General features: G+C 38.9%; 1 protein-coding gene across 2 annotated transcripts in view; it reads right to left on the reverse strand.

The window, feature by feature from the left end:
• Positions 1-472: 472 nt before the first annotated feature.
• LOC119877688 (5-hydroxytryptamine receptor 7) overlaps positions 473-21939 on the reverse strand; it is an 87433-nt gene continuing 65966 nt past the window's right edge. Inside the window, exons 2-3 of one of the 2 annotated variants that reach the window (XM_038578173.1) lie at positions 7550-8308; positions 473-2174 (exon numbers count right to left, since the gene is read on the reverse strand). In XM_038578173.1, coding sequence (XP_038434101.1) covers positions 2132-2174; positions 7550-8308 — 802 coding nt within the window. In that variant the 3' untranslated portion in view covers positions 473-2131. Of the gene's footprint in view, positions 2175-7544; positions 8309-21939 lie in introns of both variants that reach the window. The other variant, XM_038578174.1, reaches the window with a different exon arrangement.

A 21939-nucleotide genomic window follows, 5' to 3' on the forward strand; every position in this document is an offset into this window, starting at 1 on the left:
AGGCATGAGAAAGAGCCAATTTCAACAACGAAGGTCATAATAAAAAAAATTAAGCAAACCCATTTGAAAAGCTGGACCAATCCAATTAACCATAATACTTTGTCTTACACTACGGGCATTTGTGATTCCCTACACACTGCCATAGCCCTCACTCTATGATACAGTGACTATCTGAGAAATGTCTGCCTTCAATTTGATGGCACACTTCCTAAAACTTGTTTTACCCATCTTTGTTCCCTTGATGTCCACAGTGCTGAATGTAGCAGAAGGCCAATAAGTGCCCATTAATTAAATCAAGGAATGAACAGTCATTCTTAAAAAAAGTTATAAACTGAATAAATCCTCACGGTGAAATGCAGTTCATTAGAGACTGTCTTAACTACCCATTAGGATTTTAGCAAAACATTCAAGGCTTGGCCTTCTGCTATTTACATATAGAATATTTATGACAGCTATGACAGCAGACCTTCAATTAAAAATCATTACTTAGGTTGCTTTATTACAGCTACAAATAAACTTTATTTGATGTAATGTAATAAAACATTTTCAAATTTAACAACATTTATCTGACCAGAATTAATCATTTAAATTATGAATATAAGTATATACAGTCACTTTTGCAAATTCATGGTTCAGGAATTTGTACACGCTTTATCTGAAAAGACCGTGCCCACCTCCCCTTCCAGACCCTTCCTTGTGTCTGGTGAGATGCAATGTCAGTGAAAGAGGAAGAAATCCATAATCCACATTGGAATTCCACATTATCCTGTGAGAGAACAGCTACATTCCTTGTAGAAAAATAATTTTCTCTGTCAGTTCTCTTTTATCTAACGAAGGTTTGCGTTTGCTTTCTCCCCTTGGAGGTACTCATCTGATCCACCAACTTCCTGTCTCATTATGTATTACATAGTGTAATTTTTAAAAACATACTATCCACAAAGGGGCCTCTTCTGTGTCCTTACCTGCCCTAATGTCTCTCGCTTTGGGGATGGGGGGGAGGAGGAAGAAGAACAGAATGGGCCAGGCACACATCTGATTTAGGTTACAGAGAACACAAAAAACAAATTCTCCTGTAGGGAGAGAATAGTGTTCTGAGTGTTTCCCAGTAGCAGCCCAGGCTACCTCCAATTTACACAATTCACTCTAATACAACACTGCCCAAGAATTAACACATTGATGCTCTGTCCCCAAAAGCATCACAACCTTCCAGGGAAACCCCATTATTCCCACACTTCCTCCCCCAAAGACACACAGTTATCAACTAGCCCATGAGCCCACTGCATTTGTGTGGACATAACAGCCAAAAGTTGTATGCCAACAACCATGCTGGTAGACAGTGCAGTTAGGTAGCACTCCTTCTTTATTCAGGCACAAAGCCTCATGGAAGGCATCCCCTTCATCCCTCAGGACCCTTCAGAAGAAGTGTGAGGAAAAGCTTTATTCAGGTTTTCTGATTCTCTCCATCCTGAGATCTGTTCCTGAGTTATACCATAACAATAAATGAGTTAAACAAAGAAAAGTACATTGGTGTGGAAGTCATAGGGACCCTGCAAAAAAGCAAAACTAGTTGACAGAAGCTTTAACCAGACACTGCTCTGGGACATCATTTGTATTAGCTGATGATGGGATTCTGTTTTCTAACACGGACATGCAACATATTCAACACTAGGCTTATCACAGTTTGCTTGGAAAAACACCCTTCTGTCCTACCACAAAATACATTCTGTCTCATGAATGATTCCTGAATATTCACCACAATGCCTAGACTTGGAAGCATGGGAAGTTTGCATTGGAACCTTCTTCAATTTGTAGGGGCTTGGATGTACACAAAGCACCAGAAACCATTTCCTTTCTGGGACTCAGCTCTGTCTGTGTGCTTACTGATGAGCTGATCTGGCTGTCTTAAACTGAGAACTGTTTTCCTTGGCACACCACAGCACTGATCCACAGAGAAGGACAAGAGGTTACCATCTCCCTCATCATATGCTTTGTACAACAGATCACCCTGGTTGTTACGTTTCAGCTACCCCAGGAAAGGACAAGCCACGCTCCATTCTGTGGGCTCAGCAAATGGTTATGTTTCCATCTCTGTCTTGCCTTGTTCATTTCGTCTCCATTATTCCACTTTTGATCATGAATCATGACTTTTTTTCCTACAGTAGTCAGAGTTTTGTCTGTAAAGAGAGAGAGAGAGAGAGAAGACCAGACAATGATTTAGCAAAACCATAAATATGAGTTTTCATTTTGGGGTGAATGGATTTAATGTTTACAGCATTCAGTAATTTGAATTATTTGTGGCTTCTAAGGGGTTATAGGAGCTTCTCTAAAGGGAAGGAAAGAATGCTGTGGCTCTTTTCATAAATTTCATGACGTCTATAAGTTCCCAGGGCCTTAATACATTTGTAAATTGGCCCCAGATAACCCATTTAGAAATCCACTTTTATAATATGGCTGCAGCCAAAAATGGCTCCACTCTCAAAAATCTTTGCAAAATACTACTGCACTTGCCCCACATGAAAAGAATAACGATGACCACTTATGAGAAGTGTTCTTCCCTTCAGGCCTAGGAGTATGCATCATAGAAAGACATGTGTGCAAAGACTGGGAAACTCCATCTCCCTCACTTCCTTCCTCCCAGATTCACAGAAGTGAGTGAGTCATGGAGAAGTCTTGGCCAACAGTTGAGGGAAAGTCTCTTTCTCTTTGGTGTAGAGCCACATTCCATCCAGATCCACAGTCCCCTAATTCTATACCTTCATAGGACTCAGCTTACCAAACACTATCTGCGAGCTTGAGACTTCGGTCTACTGAGGTTTCAGGACCTGGCACTGCAACCCTAGGCTTAGTCTCTCCATCCCAACAACGGTACTACTCTCACTTGGCTTTCAAGACTGGACAGATGGGTTTTTCCTGGTGACAGGATCAGTGTCTCCATAAGATATCACCTCTTGCTTTGTCCGTCACCTCCCAGAACAGTGCTTGAAGAGAAGCACCATGCTGCAGCTAAGACCACAGCTCTAGGCTCCTGGGTTTGTGGGAGTGGGCAATGGAAATAGGTGTGTCCCAGACGATGCTCCCCCTCTTCTTAGCCTGAGGCCTCTACCTGTCTCAGCATAGAGGAGAGACTATACTTCTCTACAGCTGAGCACAGCTCTGTTCACACTGGTTTATGAAATGGACTGAATCCCTCCAGGTCTCAAGTGGCAGCACCGTCTGACTCCCCTGCCCTCACAACCCACCTGCAAGTCAACCAGTACTGAACATATAGACATCCTTGGCCTCTTTCCTGGTCTCAGTGCCACGCTCCTCTTGTGGGCCCTCATGACAAAGGATCCCATTTTTATATTGGTCTCTTAATTCATCTCCCTTCTCCTATTGTGAAGCCCTGTCCTGGTCTCACTCCTGTTCAAAAGACTTCGTCTCTCCCCTGACCCACACTGCCCACCTGGTCCTCCATGTTGAAGGAGGACTCACTTGGCTTCCAGGGACTGCTGAAGATCCACTCCAGGTTCCTTATCTGCCTTATCTACCTGCACCCACATCTCTGCCCCTCTGTCCATACTGTCCCAACTGCTTTGAGTAGGCCCAACTCCACTTCCATCCCTGCCATCCCTTCTTCTTAAATTCCTGCTCTTTATTCAAGGCCCACTCCAAATATCCCCTCCTTTCTGATTTCCCCCAGGGATAGTTTTCGCCCAGGCTTATTTTTCTTTTTTTTTTTTTTTTTTTTTTTTTTCAGGCTTATTTTTCTTATATACCCATCTGTACTGCTTGATTTTTATTTTTAAAGATTTTATTTATCTATTTATTTATTTGAAAAAGAGAGAGAAAAAAAAGGAGTAGTGAGTGGGGAGGGGCACAGGGAGAGAGACAGAGAGAGAAAGAGAGGGAGAAAAGCAGACTCCCGGATGAGCAGGAAGCCCAACTTGGGGCTTCCTCCCAGTTCCATTTGAATTTTTTTTTAATCACTGGTTTCCATAAAGAAAAGGTAGATTCACCCTGAAACTCAAAAGCTTCAGCACAAAGCCTGGAGCAGCAGATTGACAGAATTCATAAAAGGAACCCAAGGTTACTCTACTACAACTCACCAGTGCAATCAACAGGGATTATAAGAGGCTTTTTGAAGAGAAAGGCAATATGATCACTGAGGAGAAAGGAGAGGCAAAAGAAGAGCTACTTCAAAACAATTTCATGAAATTCTTTCATATGAAAGTATTTTAATAACTGCCTTTCTATACTGTTCACAATAACAGTGTCAAAGAACGAAAATCATCACAATGTGACACTTAAAAACAATTTACAGCATTCGAAAGCACCTCCATAAATAAGGTGGTCATATTAAAAAGAAAAACAAAAGAATTCTTGTTTATATCACATTCTCACACCTGGTTTTATATTGCCAGATTCGGATACTTGTGAAAAGGTGACAAAGTGAATTAAGATTAGCAGCAAAGCATGCATAGTCTTTTCTCTCTTTTCACTCCCTACCCAAGTGCCGGTTGGACTCCTGAGTCTCACTGTGCTGATCAAGAAAATGGGAAGAAATGGGTAGATATTTGGATGTAGCAATACAGTCTAGTAGACTGTTTACACAGAAAAGGAAGAAAGCCATTATATTATGTAGGAGGCAAAAATAGAGCCAAGAAGGCAGTTAGGGGCATAAATGAACAAGATTAAAACCCAAGCAGCCAGAGAGGGAGGAACCCTGAGTCTGTAGGCTGGCCAAGACATGTGGGTGCTGGAGAGACAGGTCAGGGCGGGGAGATAAAGGATCCTGAGAAGGCTTGCCATGAGCTCTGGATTGGACACCAGCCATTCTTCCAGAAACTCCAGTAAGGTTATGAATTGTTTGGGTTCTTCAGCTGGTGTGTGCTTGAATACAAGTATGAGATATTCTGATTACTTGTCTTACTAACTACTATCACCACATCTACCCAGCCCACTGGACTGTGAGCTTCCAGAGACAAGGACTGTCACCTCTTTATCTTTCTACCCTCTGACATGCCTGGCATCATGCCTTGCACATGAAAGGCCTCACATGTTTCTGGGGAAAACCAGCCACTGAAGAAACTTTACTTCCAGCCTCTACCTTCTGATTCATATCACCTGGTGCCTCTGGATCAGTCTCCATCACTTTGATGATTCCTGTTCTCCTATGTGCAGAGATTCAGGCAATGGCTCCCCTCTGTCCACACCACGGTTTTTGCAACTTCAGTATTACAGAATGTGGGGTAATTCTTTATTGTGAGTGACAGTGCCTATATTACAGGATGTTGAACAGCATCCTATGAGATGGCAGTAGGTCCTCCTCTCCCCTAACTGTGATAACCAAAAATATCTCTAGACATTGTCAAATGTCCTCTGGGGGCAAAACCAACTCTGGCTGAAAACTACTCATCTATACCCAAATCCCAAATTGCTGGGGCTAGAATAGGAGAGCCTTCACAATTTTATCTCATTCTACCTTTCCACTGGATCTCCAAATCTTGCCCCATATCAAACCTCAGTGCCAGCCTGACTGTCCTTTGCAGAAGGCCCCATACCAATGCCTTTACATGAATGCCCATATTCTCCAAAGTCTTCCCTGATCAGGGTTAGGGTAAACTCTGAGTTATTTTCTTCTCCGTTGAATCCTACAGTTTTTCCTGTTTCTACCTCTCCTTTGCTCTTATTACAAAAAGGGTGACTGTGCATACCTGTGTGTTTATGCTCAGACTGTCCAACAGAAATATACAGAAACATATGCAGGACCAGAAAAACATCACATATTTTCTGCATCCTTCTCAGTGCATGGAACAGTTATAGGCACAAATTTCAAAAGGAGTCTTCCCACACTGTAACTGACTAGAAAGCTGCCTGGTATTGATTTTTTAAAACAGCAGCTACTCCAAATCTCTTACTAGAAATTTCCGGAAGTTAATGGAGATTTAGGCAATCATTCCAAATGATTTTCGTATTCTATAATTATAAATACAATCATTATAAATCAAGTAGAATGAGATGTAATGAGAGGATAGTCATTTTCTTAGACCAGGGAACAGCAAACTATCACCTATGGGCCAAATTCAACTGGCTGTTGAACTTTTTGTAAATAAAGTTTTATTGGTACATGACCATGCTCATTTGCTTACTTGTGTCTATGACTGCTTTCTCAAGAGACCTATCTCTAGCAAAGCCTAACACACTTACTATCTGGCTCTTCAGAGTGAAAGTTTGCTGACCCCCATCATACCTAATGCTCCATACTAGCTAAAGACCCAGAGGCAAATATCCATGGATGCTGTGCTAGTGAAGTTAGGGAATAGGCTGAGTCCTGGAGATTTTCAGTTATTTGTCATTTGGGGAGTATCCTAGGTTGGGAGCCTCCGTTGTATGCTGTGATGCTTGAGGGCACTTTAGTGTCCTGGAGCAGGGCTATTTTTCTGGGATAGCAAGAGCAGGAATGTGTCCTTTGCCATGGTTGTTACACATAAAGGAATCTAATTAAGGAAGAATTTCTAGAAGTAAGATTCAGATGAGATAGGATCTAGACCTAGGAGTGTCCTAGCTCACTAAGGGCCACATTAGCCCCCAATCTATTACCTCTTTTGTCAAATGAAGGGTCTGGACAAGATGCCTGGCGGCCCATGGTTCTCCAGCTGCTCCCTCCCTCTGGGTCCAGTGAAGAGCAGTGCCTCCTCCTCTCATGCTCAACACTGATCTCTTACCAGCACCTTCCATCTTCTCGTCCCAATTTCTTTGCCCTCAAACAGCTTTCAAACAGGAAGATGCTGCCTCTGCCTCAGATTTAAAGCAAAATCAGGGTGTGATGTGCAGACAACCCTAATTACTCTGTCGTCTTCTTCCTTCATTACCATGCCAAACTCAGTGAGTGGGTTGCATGTGAAATACCCATTCTTTATCACCACTGGCCCTCTTTGATCCTTCTTGAGATTCTAATACCTACTGCAGTTGCTTCTGGGAAAGTCAGAGGCCTCCCAGACAGACTCACCCTCTACAGGGTTCTCTCCTCCTCCAAAGGTGGGCAGCGCTTCCTAAAAGCTCTGTAGCTTTCAAGACTGCCTCATCTTGGCATGTCCCCATGCTCTCCACTCTCCTTTGTTCCAGGCTGCTTCCTTTAAGCTCATGTGAGTTTGCTCCCTTTCTCAAAGGACTTTATCAGTGAAGGAGGAGGGCATCAAAAAAGCTTTACTGGATGTAAGAGTAAGAGCAAAACAACAATAACAATGTTACAAGAAAGGGAGATACAGGACATGACTCCAACATTGTTTATGGGAAAAGGATGGGAAACATCACCTTCCCTGCCCATCACACTGACTGTAATTCATTGACAAATCAGTCCTGACTTCCTGTCCCTGTAAGTACCTGACTTTAGCTTTGGGAACTCCGTTGGCTGGAAGACTGGAGTCTATAGTATCCTCAATCCCAATCTGATCTGCTGGTAGGAAAGAAGCTGGCTACTGATTCAGGAAGCCCCCTGTGATATACTCTGAGAACTTCCAGACCAGGGGTGGGGGGATAAAAGGAAAATAGTGATAAGTGACCTTACAGCACAAACTCGGGTCTCTCGGGCCTCTCGGCGAGCTTCAGGGCCTCGTGCATGCCTGCCGCCGACAGCTTGCGGTTGATATTCCGGTACTGGCACTGAAGCAGGCTGCGGTAGGTGGTCCTCAGGTCCCGGTTGAAGAAGGCATATATAAAAGGGTTAATGAGAGAGTTTGCATAGCCCAGCCACAGAAATGTCCTCTCTACCCAGAGTGGGATGCAGCTGCAGGCAGTGCCGCAGATGAAGGGCCTGGCTGTGGAGAGGAGGAAGAACGGCAGCCAGCACACCGTGAAGGCCCCAACAATGATGCCCAAGGTGGTGGCTGCTTTCTGCTCCCTCTTAAAGATGGAGATGTTTTTCCTTTCGTGCTTGAGGAGTCTTGAAAGGTTGGCACACTCCTCCACCTCCTTCTGGAGCTTCACCATGCCATTCAGGGAGATGATGCTGTCTGGCTCCTCGGGCCGAGGGAAGCCGGGGAACTTGTGCTTGGCAGCGCTCTTCCTGGCGGCCTTGTAAATCTGGTAGTACATGAACAGCATGACAGACATGGGGATATAGAATGCCACCGCCGTGGAGTAGATCGTGTAGCCAAAGTCCTGGCTGATCAAGCACACCTTGTCATCGTTTACGTTCTGAGCCCATCCGAAGAGCGGTGGTAATGTGATGGAGGCCGAAAGAAGCCAGACGGAGAGAATCATCTTGGCCATGCACTTCCCGTTCTGCCTCACGGGATACGTGAGTGGCCTCGTGATCCCAAGGTACCTAGGGGAGAAACGGAAAGCCAACGTGTGACTCCATGATCACACCTGAGCAACCAGAAGCACCACTAGCCAGGTGCCAGGCTTTCTCCCCCGCAGCTCCATTCCTCAGGATAGCCCTTCTAGGGAGGCATCCTAATTCCCATTTTACTGAGAGGCAAACAAAGGCTCTGAGATATTACCTCCTTCCTTCCAGGTCATACAATCATCTGGAGGTGCTGCCAGCAATCAGCCTGGGGGCCCTCTGTCCATAATGCTAGGCCCTGGTCTTCTCCTACCTTGTAGCCTCTCCTATTCCACACAGTCAGGGAACCAAAGATTAAACATCCGCCCTCCCCCCACGACCACTGCCACTGAAGTCAGCCGGGAACAAAATGTCAAGCCTGACATTGTGACCATATATGTTGTGACACATCCTCACAAATTAACTAAGGTCTACCACGCTCTGATATTATACACCCACTGATCTCCTGGATTGTCCTAACTCAGACAGGCTTTGAATTCATTTTAACTTCCCCTTTGCACCATAGCAAAAGCACTTCTTTAAGATCATAGAGATTTGTGAGCTATTAAGGAAATCCTAGGGTTTGGGAATGGAAAGTAGCAAGTAATCATTTTTTCTTTTACACCCAGAAAATTCTCACACAAGAGTAATGTCAGAAGAACAATCTATAAAATAAGAACAGCCTACCTTGTCTCTCCCCTCCTGAGAAGGATCACAAAAAAAGGGGCAAAATTCTGAAAAATAGGAGGTAAAGCCAATGTTTTTTTCTGCGCTTCGATCTACATAGAGAATAAATATTTCTCCATCTCTGTCATCAAGGATTTCCAATGCAAAAGAGACTCAGCAAACAGAAAACATACACAGCAAGATGTTTTTGTTAAATGTTTAACGATTTTCAGCTTTTCAAATTTGTTTTCTTCTCTGTACTGAATGGTCTTAGCTTCTATTTTAGGGAGAATGCAAAGAGCTCATAAGAAGCCAAAACCAGAAAAAGCTGGTCATTTTGTTGTTTTTTTTTTCGTGTATGATATAAAAGATATACTTTTTAAAGATTTTATTTATTTATTCATGAGAGACAGAGGGAGAGAAAGAGAGAGAGAGAGAGAGAGAAAGAGAGAGAGAAGCAGAGACACAGGCAGAGGGAGAAGCAGGCTCCACGCAGGATCAGGCCCTGACTGAAAGTGGCGCTAAACCGCTGAGCCACCTGGGCTGCCCCTAAAAGGACTCTTAACGCAGGAAAAGAAAAGGTAGAGAGCCCCCAAATTACCAAGAGGTTATTTTCTGGAAGTCTCTCAGTTGATGGGTTGGAGTTTTAAAAACAATTATTTTGTGCTAGAAATAGCCTCACATGTTTTGCTTAAATTATCCTACAAAAGTCAAAAAATCATATTTTCACCATGAGAATTAGCATCAGAAAAAAAAAAAAAGAGAGAATTAGCATCAGCACAGCACTTACAACAAGGTAAATGTGAAATATTAGTAAAAAGGATCAGCCACATTTTCTCATTCATAAAGAATATTTATTCATTCCTTCAACCACTATTAATCATGCTCTTCTTGTAAGCTAGATGCTGTTTTAAAAGTTGGGGATATGGCAGTGAATAAAACAGATAAAAATCTTGAATGCAGACACTTGAGGAAATCATGTTGGGTTGAACGGGAAGACTGCGGGTCATGGTAATGGTGAAAGGACTCCTGATTCTCTCCAAGGATTCAGGTGTTAGTGGCATGGGTTCATTTTACAACCTTTAGGTCCCTTTCCTCCATACAGCTGACCCATCAGCACTATCCCTAGCTTTATAAGGTATAACTAGGATTAAGGTTTGGTTCCCAAACAGAATGAAGGATGAGAAAGAGGGAGGTTCTCCTGAGAACACAAGAATTAGAGCTGCAAAGGAAGGGAAAAGAGCAAAGGAAGTAAGAAGGGAGCAAGGAAGGGCAATGCCATTTGGGAATTATCTGAAATTATCTGAGTTTTAAGTTGCAGAAAAATTGTTAAGAAAATTTAAAAAAAAAAAAAGGTAAATGAGGAAATTCCTGATGCAAAGTGTTGGAACTGACTGGTAGCATACAGTTAAGCTGATCTCTGCTCTGAGATATTCCATTAAAAAATAATAACAATAAAATTTTAAAATATATTTATTTGTTTTGCTTTGGTTCACGTATTTTCTGCTGGAACTGCTTTCCAGAACTCTCTTTACAGATCTCACATTTGCTCTCCATAGACTCCTGTGGATGGATGTAGCCTTTTGGCTTCTTCCTTGTTTCTTAACTCCCCCAGCAAGGCTTTGCCAGGACTTGGATTTTGATTATCTTCTCTCTTTGCCCATAGCCACAGGCACAAGCTTGGATCCAGCTTCCAGGATACCAACCCAGCAGGAGGTCCAACAGGAAGAGACAAGTCCCTACAGTTCCCCAGGTAGCCACCAGATGGCATTGTGAGACCATCTTACAACTACTCACATGGGGAGGGTTGGATATGCCTAGATAGGGCAATTGGTGTTTGCTGGAAGGAGGAAGTAGGATCACTCAACAAGAAAAGTTATATTTTATTTGTGGGGTTATACAAAAAATTAGTAAGACTGGAATTCAGAATCTCGTAAACTATTCTTGAGGAATTCGATTCAGTTTTCCCTTTCACCCCTCACATACTCCTTACTCAAACAGGGAATTCTATCTTCATGCCTAATTAAATCCAGCCTTTCTTATGCTCACATAAATAATATGGAATTCAAAATGATTAATCCTGAGAAATTGAGTACCAAAGCACATCTCACAATATTAAATAATCTCATAAACACAGCATGCTCATTCATTCTAATATACTAAGTCTGACTTATATTGCATTTCTGTGATGGGAGTTGGCCCATATTTGGTCCTTCCTGGGTACACAAATTATATTCCACAAAATCCTGTTTTAGACTCCATTCTCTAGTGATCATGTCATGTCCTACAGTAAGGTAGTTAGAATTACTTTTTTAGTCTCTTGGGCACCACCTGGTGAGAACTGACGGCTAAAATCAACCAAAAGATGATTTTAAAAAATAAATGAGGGCTCATTAAAGTGTCTGGAAATAAGATAAATAAACAAAAGTCAATAGTTTTTTTTTAAATCAATTAACAACTAGAAATACAATAAAAAGAAATAACTCTATTCACAGCAACAATATCTAGATAAATGTTTTAAATGCCAGGGCCTACAAGAATACATAAGATGCTACTGAAATAACAAAGAGAATGCTTGAATCCATAGAGAAACATTTTAAAAAACAAAACCCAGTGTTATAAAAGTACCAATTTCCCCTCAATTAATCTAAAAATAATATACAACTCTACTTGAAAATTCCAGCTGGGCTTTTCTTCATTTGACCAAATAATTTTTAAGTTTATCAAGTAAATATTTAAAAACAGAAAATCTAAAAAGGAAGAAAATTGAAGAAAATTGAAAAATTTAAAAACAGAAAATCTAAAAAGGATACATATTCTATTTTAAAAAAAAAGTAAAAAAAAAAAAAAAAAGTAATAAGCCACAGAAACAAACACAGTAATAAGTACTCAGACAGGTCAGTTGAGTAGAATAGAGCCCACAAATAGATTCAAATATCTAAGGGAATAATAAAAGAAAATGAGTCATTTTAAAATCAGTAGTAAATTGGGTATGTATTCTTGAAGTCTGACAACTGGCTAGCAATTGGGGTAAGTAAAAATAAACCTGGCTTAGATTTCTCCTTATTCAAAAATAAATCCCAGATGGATCAAAGATTATCATGTAAAAAAGTAAGGCTACTATGAAGAAATATGGGGGAGTATTTCTGCAATCCTGGAAGAACAATGCTCGTTAACTATGATACAAAAGCTTGAAACTATAAAATGACATAGTGATTACATTTTTGACAAAAAAATTTTATACACAAAACAAAAACAAATAAAGGACATTTAGTTTAAATTAAAAATGATCGTGTGCGGAGTTAAAAGTCAAAAGACAAACTCTGAGTCCACAGATCTCTTCCAGGTCAATGAGAAAAAGACAGCCATCCCAATAAAAATACTGAAGCAATTAAACAAAGAAGAAATAAGAATATCCAATAAGCACTTGGAAATAATGTACAATTTCATTCATAATCAGAAAGATGCAAATTTTTAAATGACGACAGAATTTTTGGTCATTTGTTAATTTTTAAGAAAGACAAAAGCCAATATTGAGAAAGTATGAAAAAATAAGCATCTCTCACTTTGTTAGTGGAAATTGCAACTATGATGACAGTTCTTTAGGGTAGTTTGGTAAGGAATATACATCAACATTTACCTTTTGGCCCAGCAATCAGACTTCTAGGAATTCAAGAATATAGCTGTACAAATGCAAAATTATTAATGTGGAAGGATGTTAACTAAATACCTAATAGAAAGGGGAAGCTGTAGTGTAAATATCTATTAATAAGAGGTTAGATAAAGTAGGGCTGTTGCATGTATACATAAAGATACAGATAGAAATATGGATACAGATGTAGATATATAATGTAACCATTAAATATTATAACATACTTATCTATTTACTGACATGTAAACACAAGAAAGTGGATAGAAAATGATGTCTAGCCCTAAAATACAGAGTGCCATATATTGCATTAATCTTTTTATGTAAAACTAGGTGTTTATATGAGTGTGTATGTATATGTGTGTGTGTGTGTATACTGAGATGTCTAGAATATCTACCAAATATGAATGGCACTTTTATCTAAGTTGAAGAGATTTGAGTCATTTTAAATTTTTTCTTTGGATTTTTCTATGCCTAACTTTTGTTAGCAGTATATAAAAAAGAAAAGAAAAGAACATCATTTTAATTCTGAGAATAAAATAAAAGATTAAGGAGGATTCTGTGATTTCTAAGCCACCTAAGTGATTTTGGCAATACAGACAATCTGATTCATAAAATCTTTAAAAAGCTGATAATTAAATCTTAGATTGTTTTATTTGATAAGCTTTCCAAAAGTGTTTTATTACTTTCGTAAATTCACACAAAGGAAACAGAATTCACTGGCATTTAAAGTCCCATAATTAATATATAAAGTAATATTGGTATTCAGGGAAGTGTTTGTCCAAATTATACATTCATTCTCTCAAATCTTGTCTAGTATAAGTCTTACCTTTGAGAGAAGGGGGTGGGGAAGGCAATCTAGATTGATTCTAAATATTCCCTAACACACATGGCTAATATTTGTCATACTACATTTTATGAACATTTATGTTCAGTGTTAATTAGAAAGCAAAGTACTTATATATAAAGCCTTCAGAATTTAACTTTAAAATGCATACAAATGTTAAAATAAGTAAATCTCAGAGACAAAGGCACCAAAGTATTATATAATTGTGACACATATGCAACTCACAACAGGAGTTCTATTAAAGAAAGGGGTTTGTAGAAAAAGAGGGTTGGGAAGTTATAATCTACACAAAGAAGGATTAAAAAGCAAGTGAATTCTGCTGCCTGTCTTCCGTTCTACTATATAGATAGAAATCACAGGTAATGGTTCTTCAATGAAATGACTTCTCCTGAATTTTACTGCTACAGAATAAAGGGGGTAAAAGAAATAGGATAGAACTACTCTTTGGCAAGTGTTAAACTTTAAAAAGGTCTATACACTTTGCACACCACTTCCATGAGAACTCCTCCCTCACAGGTGAAATCCACTGGAATCTCCAACCTGTAACAGTGGTTCCCAAAGTTGTCAGAATCACAGAGAAGCTTTTGAAACCTACAGATTCACAGGTTGCCATCCACAGATTCTCTCTCAAGAGGATCTGGAGGCCCAAGGCTTTGTATTTAGAACTGTTCTGTTCCTTATCTCGTGTACTGCTGTCAGAGCAGCCTTCCCTTGTTCAATTACAAAGACTCTCCTCTTGTATGAAAGATTTTACTTTTACTTAAATATTTCATCTTAATGGTGGTTCCAGTTTGGCACAGCAAAAGCATCATGGATCATATCTGCGTTATGCCAGTTATCAGTTTTGTCTCCCACTGTGTGAAATGCAAGAAATAGGCATGGTTTTATGTCTTAATTAAATTGTAGATTTTTTTAAATGTACAGAATACAACAGGGTTTTGTAAACCTTTTTAACAATAAATAAGAAATAAGAACAAATACTTCTTATAATGAATATATTTTCCAGTCATTCAGTACACATATATTTAAGTATATAAATAAGAAATTAAGGCATAGGTATGTGTGTATGCAGGTATAGACATAGACACAGACATGCATATATTTATGTATTATGAAACTGAAACAAAAGTTTCACAATACCAACCTACCATTATAAATTGCAATTCACTCTCTTCTATTCTACTTCAGATTTTTAAAATGTTGGTCATAGTGTGTTAAATTGATTTCATGACCCAATAATGGACCATGACCCAAAGTTTAAAAATTACTAGCCTTCAATAAACGTACAGAAAGGTGTTAAATATCATGAGTCATCAGGGGAAATGCAAATTAAAAGCACACTGAGAGGGGCACCTGGGTGGCTCAGTGGTTGAGCATCTGCCTTTGGCTCAGGTTGTGGTCCTGAGGTCCTGGAATTGAGTTGCGCATCAGGCTCCCTGTGGGGAGCCTGCTTCTCCCTCTGCTTATGTCTCTGCCACTCTCTGTGTGTCTCTCTTGAATAATAATTTTTTAAAAAGCACACTGAGATGCCACCGACACGCATCAGAACGGTTACAATTAAAAATGATGATGATTCAAATTGGTGCAGCCACTCCAAAATACAGTACGGAGATTACTCAAAAAGTTAAAGATAGAGTTACCCTATGACCCAGCAATTATACCACTAAGTATTTATCCAAAGGATACATAGTGATCTGAAGAGGCCCGTGTACCCCAGTGTTTACAGCAGCAATGTCCACAATACCAAACTATGTAAAGAGCCCAGATGTCCACTGACAGATGAATGGATAAAGATGAGATACACACACACACACACACACACACCAAACTATGTAAAGAGCCCAGATGTCCACTGACAGATGAATGGATAAAGATGAGATACACACACACACACACACACACACACACACACACACACACACTGGAATGTTACTCAGCCACCAGAAAGAATAAATCTTGTCCTTTGCAACAACATAGATGGAACTAAAGGGTATTATGCTGAGTGAAATAAGTTAGTAAGAGAAAGACAATTATATAATCTTACACATGTGTGGAATTTAAGAAATAAAACAGAGGATCATAGGGGAAGGGAGGGAAAAATAAAATAAGATGAAATCAGAGGAGGAGACAAACCATAAAAGACTCTTAACTATAGGAAATAAACTGAGGGTTGCTGGAGGGGTGGGGGGTGGGGGGATAGGGCAGCTAGGTGATGATGAGCTTTAAGGAGGGCATGTGATATAATGAGCACTAGGTGTTGTATGCAACTGATGAATCACTGAATTCTACCTCTAAAACTAATACCATAGTATATGTTAATTAAATTAAACTGAATTAAATTGAATTGAAATAAAAATTTTTAAAAATAAAAATGATGATGATGGGGGAATCTGGGTGGCTCAGGCAGTTGAGTATCTGACTCTTGATCTCAGCTCAGGTCTTATTCTTAAGATTGTGAGTTCAAGCCCTGTGTTGGACATAGAGACTATTTCTAAAAAATGATGATGATGATGGTAAAAATTACAATCCTAAGTGTCTGGTGAAGACAAAACACAACTGTCATTGTCATGCACTGCTGGTGGGAGTATAAATTGATGCGGTAACTTTGGGAAACTATTTTTAACATTTATTGAACCAGAATATATATGTATGTGTATGTGTGTATACATATTTTAATATATATTTCTATATATTATGGAGAAATAATATATATGCATATATATATGGAGAAGATATATATATATATATATATATATATATATATATATATATATATATGGAAATCCCAAGCAGACACCATGCTGGGTGAGGAGCTCAACTCAGGGCTGAGATGATGACCTGAGCAGAAACCTAGAGTCGGATCCTTAACCAACTATTCCACTCAGGTGCCCCTATATTCTTCTAAGTATACAATGAACATTCATCAAAATATCAAAGTATATATATATATAAGAATGTTCAGGGATCCCTGGTTGGCGCAGTGGTTTGGCGCCTGCCTTTGGCCCAGGGCGCGATCCTGGAGACCCGGGATCGAATCCCACGTCGGGCTCCCGGTGCATGGAGCCTGCTTCTCCCTCTGCCTGTGTCTCTGCCTCTCTCTCTCTCTCTCTCTGTGACTATCATAAATAAATAAAAATTTTGAAGAAAAAAAAAAAAGAATGTTCATAGCAGCGCTAACAGTAATAGCCCCAAATGAAACCAACCCATTCCACAAGAATAAAATAAGTACAGTTCTACAATAAAAGAATAGGTTTATATATTATGGTGTATTTATGCAGTAAATCCTATAAAACAATAAGAGTGAACCACGTACTGCTCAATTCACCAGCATAGGTAATTCTTTCAAACATAATACTGAGCTAAAGCACCCAAAAAGGAAAAAAAAAGAACACAGTTCAAAAACGGGCAAAACTAACCTATCGTGATATACACCAGAATAGTGGTTATCTTGAAGGGACAGGGGATGTTGCATAAAAGGGAGTCTCAGGAAAATTTAGAGTTCCAGAAATGTTCTATTTCTTTATCTGGGTGTGTTACATAAATACATTCCCTTTGTAGAAATTAAGTGAGCTGTGCAGTCATGATTTGGCAGTGTTTAGAATATAAATAAATAAGTTTAACTTTAAAAATTAAAAGTAAATTTTTAAGAACACATCAAACTTAACATTTGCCATTAACCTACACATGGGCCTATTCTCTAAAACCACTGTTATAATGGGGTTATATCCTTTAAAACCGTTTTTATCAGTATCTCCAGGCTATAGTCATAGTTAGGACAAGTGAAAATCTCAATTTCCCATTCTGACCCCAGTGTTGAAGAAAAAAAGTAAAAATTTGGAAAGAGTAACAAAAACTTCCTCTTTGAAAAACTAAAGTATAAGATAAGAAATGATAGCTTACCTTTAGGGAGAAAATCAGGCTTAATTAAAATAAAGCAAATCACTTAAAGCTAAAAGTATTTTTAAAAATTCATATACTGTATTAGTTTACTGTTGTTACATAATTAATTACCACTATTTAGTAGCTTAAAATAACACCAAATCTGTAGATGTTCTCACAGTTCTGTAGGTCAAAAGTCTGGATATGGCTCCACTGGGTTCTCTATTCAGGGTCTCACCAGGCTAATCAAGGTGTTGGCCAGGGCTGAGGTATCATAGAACTCTGGCAAGCATACATTGTTATTGGCAGAATTCATTTCCTTGTCACTGCAGAATCCATAAAGGTTGCATCTTCAATGCCAGCAGGGAAACACCTGCTACACATCTCAACCTCTGTGATCTTTAAATCCTCTTTGAAAAGGGCTCACCTGATTTGATCAGGCCCACTGACACTGGAGGAGAGGGAATTATGCAGGGCATACGCACAAGGAAAAGAGAACCTTGGGGCCATCTTAGAATTCTGCCTACCACTGATACCCGGTGATAACCGATGCTAAGGATACAAAAAATTTTCTACCAAGTGAGCTCAACAGAGACCTATTTGCTATCTACTCAAACTGAGACAAATCTTCCAGGGGGACTAACTTGTCTGTACTCTACCATAAGACGATTGTTTTCTGCTGAATTTTTCCATCATTCAAGGTAAAACAAAAACAAAAACAAAAACAAAAACACAAACACACACACACACACACACACATAAGTTTTCTCTTACCTGTCACTCTATTTTTAACTACCTAATATGTAAAACTCTGTATCTGTCAAAAAATTTTCAAAGGATTTTTAACTAATTATACAAAGTCATGAAAATAAATAATGTAAGATATTACTAGTGACCCCTGAATTATATTTGGTATTTAATCACTTCAGTTGTTTCTGACCTTACAGTAAAGTCTAAATTTTCCCACCAAAGAATTTTATTCCTCACAGACAGAAATGGAAAGACAAGGAGTGACCCAAAATTGACCAACAGCAATAAAACAAAGAAATGACATAAAACTTTAGTTAAAGCTTCAAAAGATCACAGGCAAGGAAAACATATATATTCTGTTTTATGGTAGTACAAAGTGACTTCTAATCACATACTACCCACAGAATACCACCTCATAGAAGCAGCTGAAGAAAGAGGGTGAGTAAATAATTTCTGACTAGTATTATTTGAAGTAAATTGAGGTGAGGAAGAGCCAGCCTAAAGAAAATCCATGAAAACCATCAAGAACAAAACCCCTCAAATATCATTTTAGCCATGGTAAGGAGGAGCACCAAAATCTATGATCTTCTAAGACACTGGGCTGAAATGGGAGATACACCAAGGTCCAGAAGGTGGGTAATCCTCAGCTTAGTGGAATGTGCTCTGATACAGGACATTTCATGAGAATTCAGAATAAAGAACAGTCCTTCACTAAGGGCTTTTCACTGAGCTGTAGTGGTCTACTCCCTCCCCTTTCCCCCAACCCTACACTTTCAGGCTATAGAAAAGCAGATATAATAAGTAGTAGCCTAAAGGGAGAAAACTAACTGATATCAAATATGGCAGATTTTCAAGGAGAGTTCAACTATACAATGTCAAAACAAACATTAAGATTTAAATAACTCATGTTAAGAATGAGCCAAATTTAAAAAGAATGTTGCAGCAACTACACAAACATACTACTGTAATAACAGTGAAAGAAGAAAGCAACAGAACATGCATAAAATTGTTGAAAACAAAATTAAAAAGACAGCACACCCTTAGATTAGAAGCAGTTTTCTTACAAATACTTTTCATTCTAAAGGACCTCAACAAATACATATAACCCCTGAACAATGCAAGAGTTAGGGGCACTGACCCTTCATGCAGTAAAAAATCCATATTCACTTTTGACTCTCCAAAAATGTAATTACTCAGAGCCTACTGTTGACCAGAAGCCTGATAACATAAACAGTTGATTAGCACACATTTTATGTGTAATATGAGTTATATACTGTATTCTTACAACAAAGTAAGCTAGCGAAAATAAAATGCTATGAAAAAATCATAAGAAAGAGAAAACACACTTCCAGTACTGAACTAATTTTTAAAAATCCACATAGAAGTGGTCCTATGCAGTTCAAACCAGTGTTGTTCAAGGGCCAAATACATACATAATCACTAAAGCAGGGACTCAAAGTTGAGATGCTGAAACAGCAGAATGAGATAGAAAAAGAGACTGCAGAGTTAAGGAAATAAATTGAGGTTAAAACACCACCAGTTCAGATCTAATAGATAAATTAGAAGCAGCTAAGAATAGAATAAACACAGGTGAAAAGTAAATCAGTGGCATGGAGAGAAGGTGGCAAGTAAAATAAACAATGCAGAGGGAAGAATTTATTCACGCAATTAGAGAGAAGATGTCAGACAAGGAGTACACACAACAATAATACAACATAAGGATAACTGGTGCTCCAGAAGAAACGAAAGAACTCGACAAAGTAGCAACAATACAATATCAATTAGAGGTACAAAATGTAAAAAGTATTCAGAGATATAATATAGGATATTTTCGTTAAATCCATGAAAGAGAGGAATGTTATGATTGGAAGGACATACAACACAGTTTGGAAAAAGTAACACAGAATTATCATCAATAAGACCTATCGACCTATCCATGTAAAGTTATGGAACTTTAAGATATGGGAAAGTGTATATAGGCACCTGCATGAATGAAAAAAGATATCAAAAAATATCCAAGGGGAAAACAATCAGACTATTTCTCAATAGCATCATTCCATAATGTAACATAACACAAAAATGTCTAGAAAGACGTGAGTGTACAAGAACATGATACCTATTATTTAAGGTTATATAGTCAACAAGTGGGCATTCTCAAACATGAAAGAATGTAGGTAGGGAATATAGCACCCATAAACTCATTTTGGTGGGTGGGTGGAAACAAAATTTATCCAACTAAAAGGTGAATCAAAATGAAGAACTTAGGGGCACCTGAGTGGCTTAGTTGGTTAAGGTCTACCTTCGGCTTCAGGTCATGATCTCAGGGTCCTGGGATTGAGCCCTGCATCAGGCTCAGTGGAGAGCCTGCTTCTCCCTCTCTCTCCTTCTGTTCTTTCTCTCTCTCTCAAATAAATAAAATTTAAACAAAAATTTTAAATGAAGAATTTAGAACCAAAGAAACCAGGATTATCACTGAACCTGTTTAAATGTAGAAATAACACCTGTGGGATTTATATTAGAAAAACAGAATATAAATTTTACAAAGTAAAAATAGCATAAGCCACAAGAATTAGGAGCTAATGAAAATGGTGTAAGATACACCATTGGAAGACTGATCACTTCAACTTTTGTAGTAGGAAAGAACTGATACTGTCTGTAAAATTTTAACATACAGTTTCTGTAAATCGAGCTTCTTGATGGTTGCATGTTTTCCCCATAATCTTCATGCAATCTTTTAGGAACTAATAGCATTAAAATTAATAGCCCCTTGCTTAAAGTTTGTACTTCCTTCATTTTAATTTTATTTTTCTCTTAAATTCAAGTAAACTTTGAATATTTTGTTAGAATAATATGTTTAATGTGATCTCCTTCTTATAATTTTTCATCTATCAACTTTCTCTGGATCTGTCTGTTGAAACAGCCAATAGCCAAACTGCCAGCTGTCCTTCTAAGTGGACAGAAGCATAAAGGGACATCTAAAATGAGCCTCACCAATGTTAACACTATCATTTTTTTCTCTGCACAGGGAAGGGTTTTGACAATTTGTTGCTTTCTTATTTGTGTTTTTTATAATTGCTTGACATTTTTATGATGAACATATATAATTTTCAAAAAACTATTTCTCTAGGGATGCCTGGGTGGCTCATCAGTTGAGCATCTGCCTTTGGCTCAGGGCATGATCCCGGGATCTGGGATCAAGTCCCACATCGGGCTCCTCACAGGAAGCCTGCTTCTCCCTCAGCCTTGCCTCTGCCTCCCTGTCTCTCTGTCTCTCTCTGTCTGTCTTTCTCTCTCTCTCTCTCTCTCTCTGTCTCTCATAAATAAATAAAATTTTTTAAAAATTATTTCTCTAAAATAACTAAAGGCCTTTTTTAAGGTGCACCTAGGTGGCTCAGCCAGTTAGGCATCCTACTGTTGATTTCAGCTTGGATCTTGATGTAAATGTCATAAGTTCAGGCCCTCAGTTGAGCTCCATGCTGAGTATGGAGCCTACTTTAAAAAAAAAAAAAAAAAAAGGTCTCATTCAGTAATTTCATTCACTTGCCCTTCAGTCCTTTTTTTTACAGATCTCTCTATGAACTTGGCAAGTTTGGGATTGACTGCTTATTAACCATACTCAATTTCTCAGAAGATTTTACAAATTATCTTTGCATTCTTAAATTCTCATCAACTTCTTGAATCATGGCGTACATTTTGGGAGGAAGCCAGTTCTTGGCATCCTAACAGTCTAGTCTCCGAATGGGCTGTGGTGGACTACTACAGATGGCTATATATTCTTTGCCACCCTGTCTTTGAGAGGTAAACTTTTCCCCTTTCCTTCATTCTGGCCTAGCCTTGTGC

The sequence above is a fragment of the Canis lupus genome, chromosome 28 (genome assembly GCF_011100685.1).
Source record: "Canis lupus familiaris isolate Mischka breed German Shepherd chromosome 28, alternate assembly UU_Cfam_GSD_1.0, whole genome shotgun sequence".
Lineage (NCBI taxonomy): Eukaryota > Metazoa > Chordata > Mammalia > Carnivora > Canidae > Canis > Canis lupus.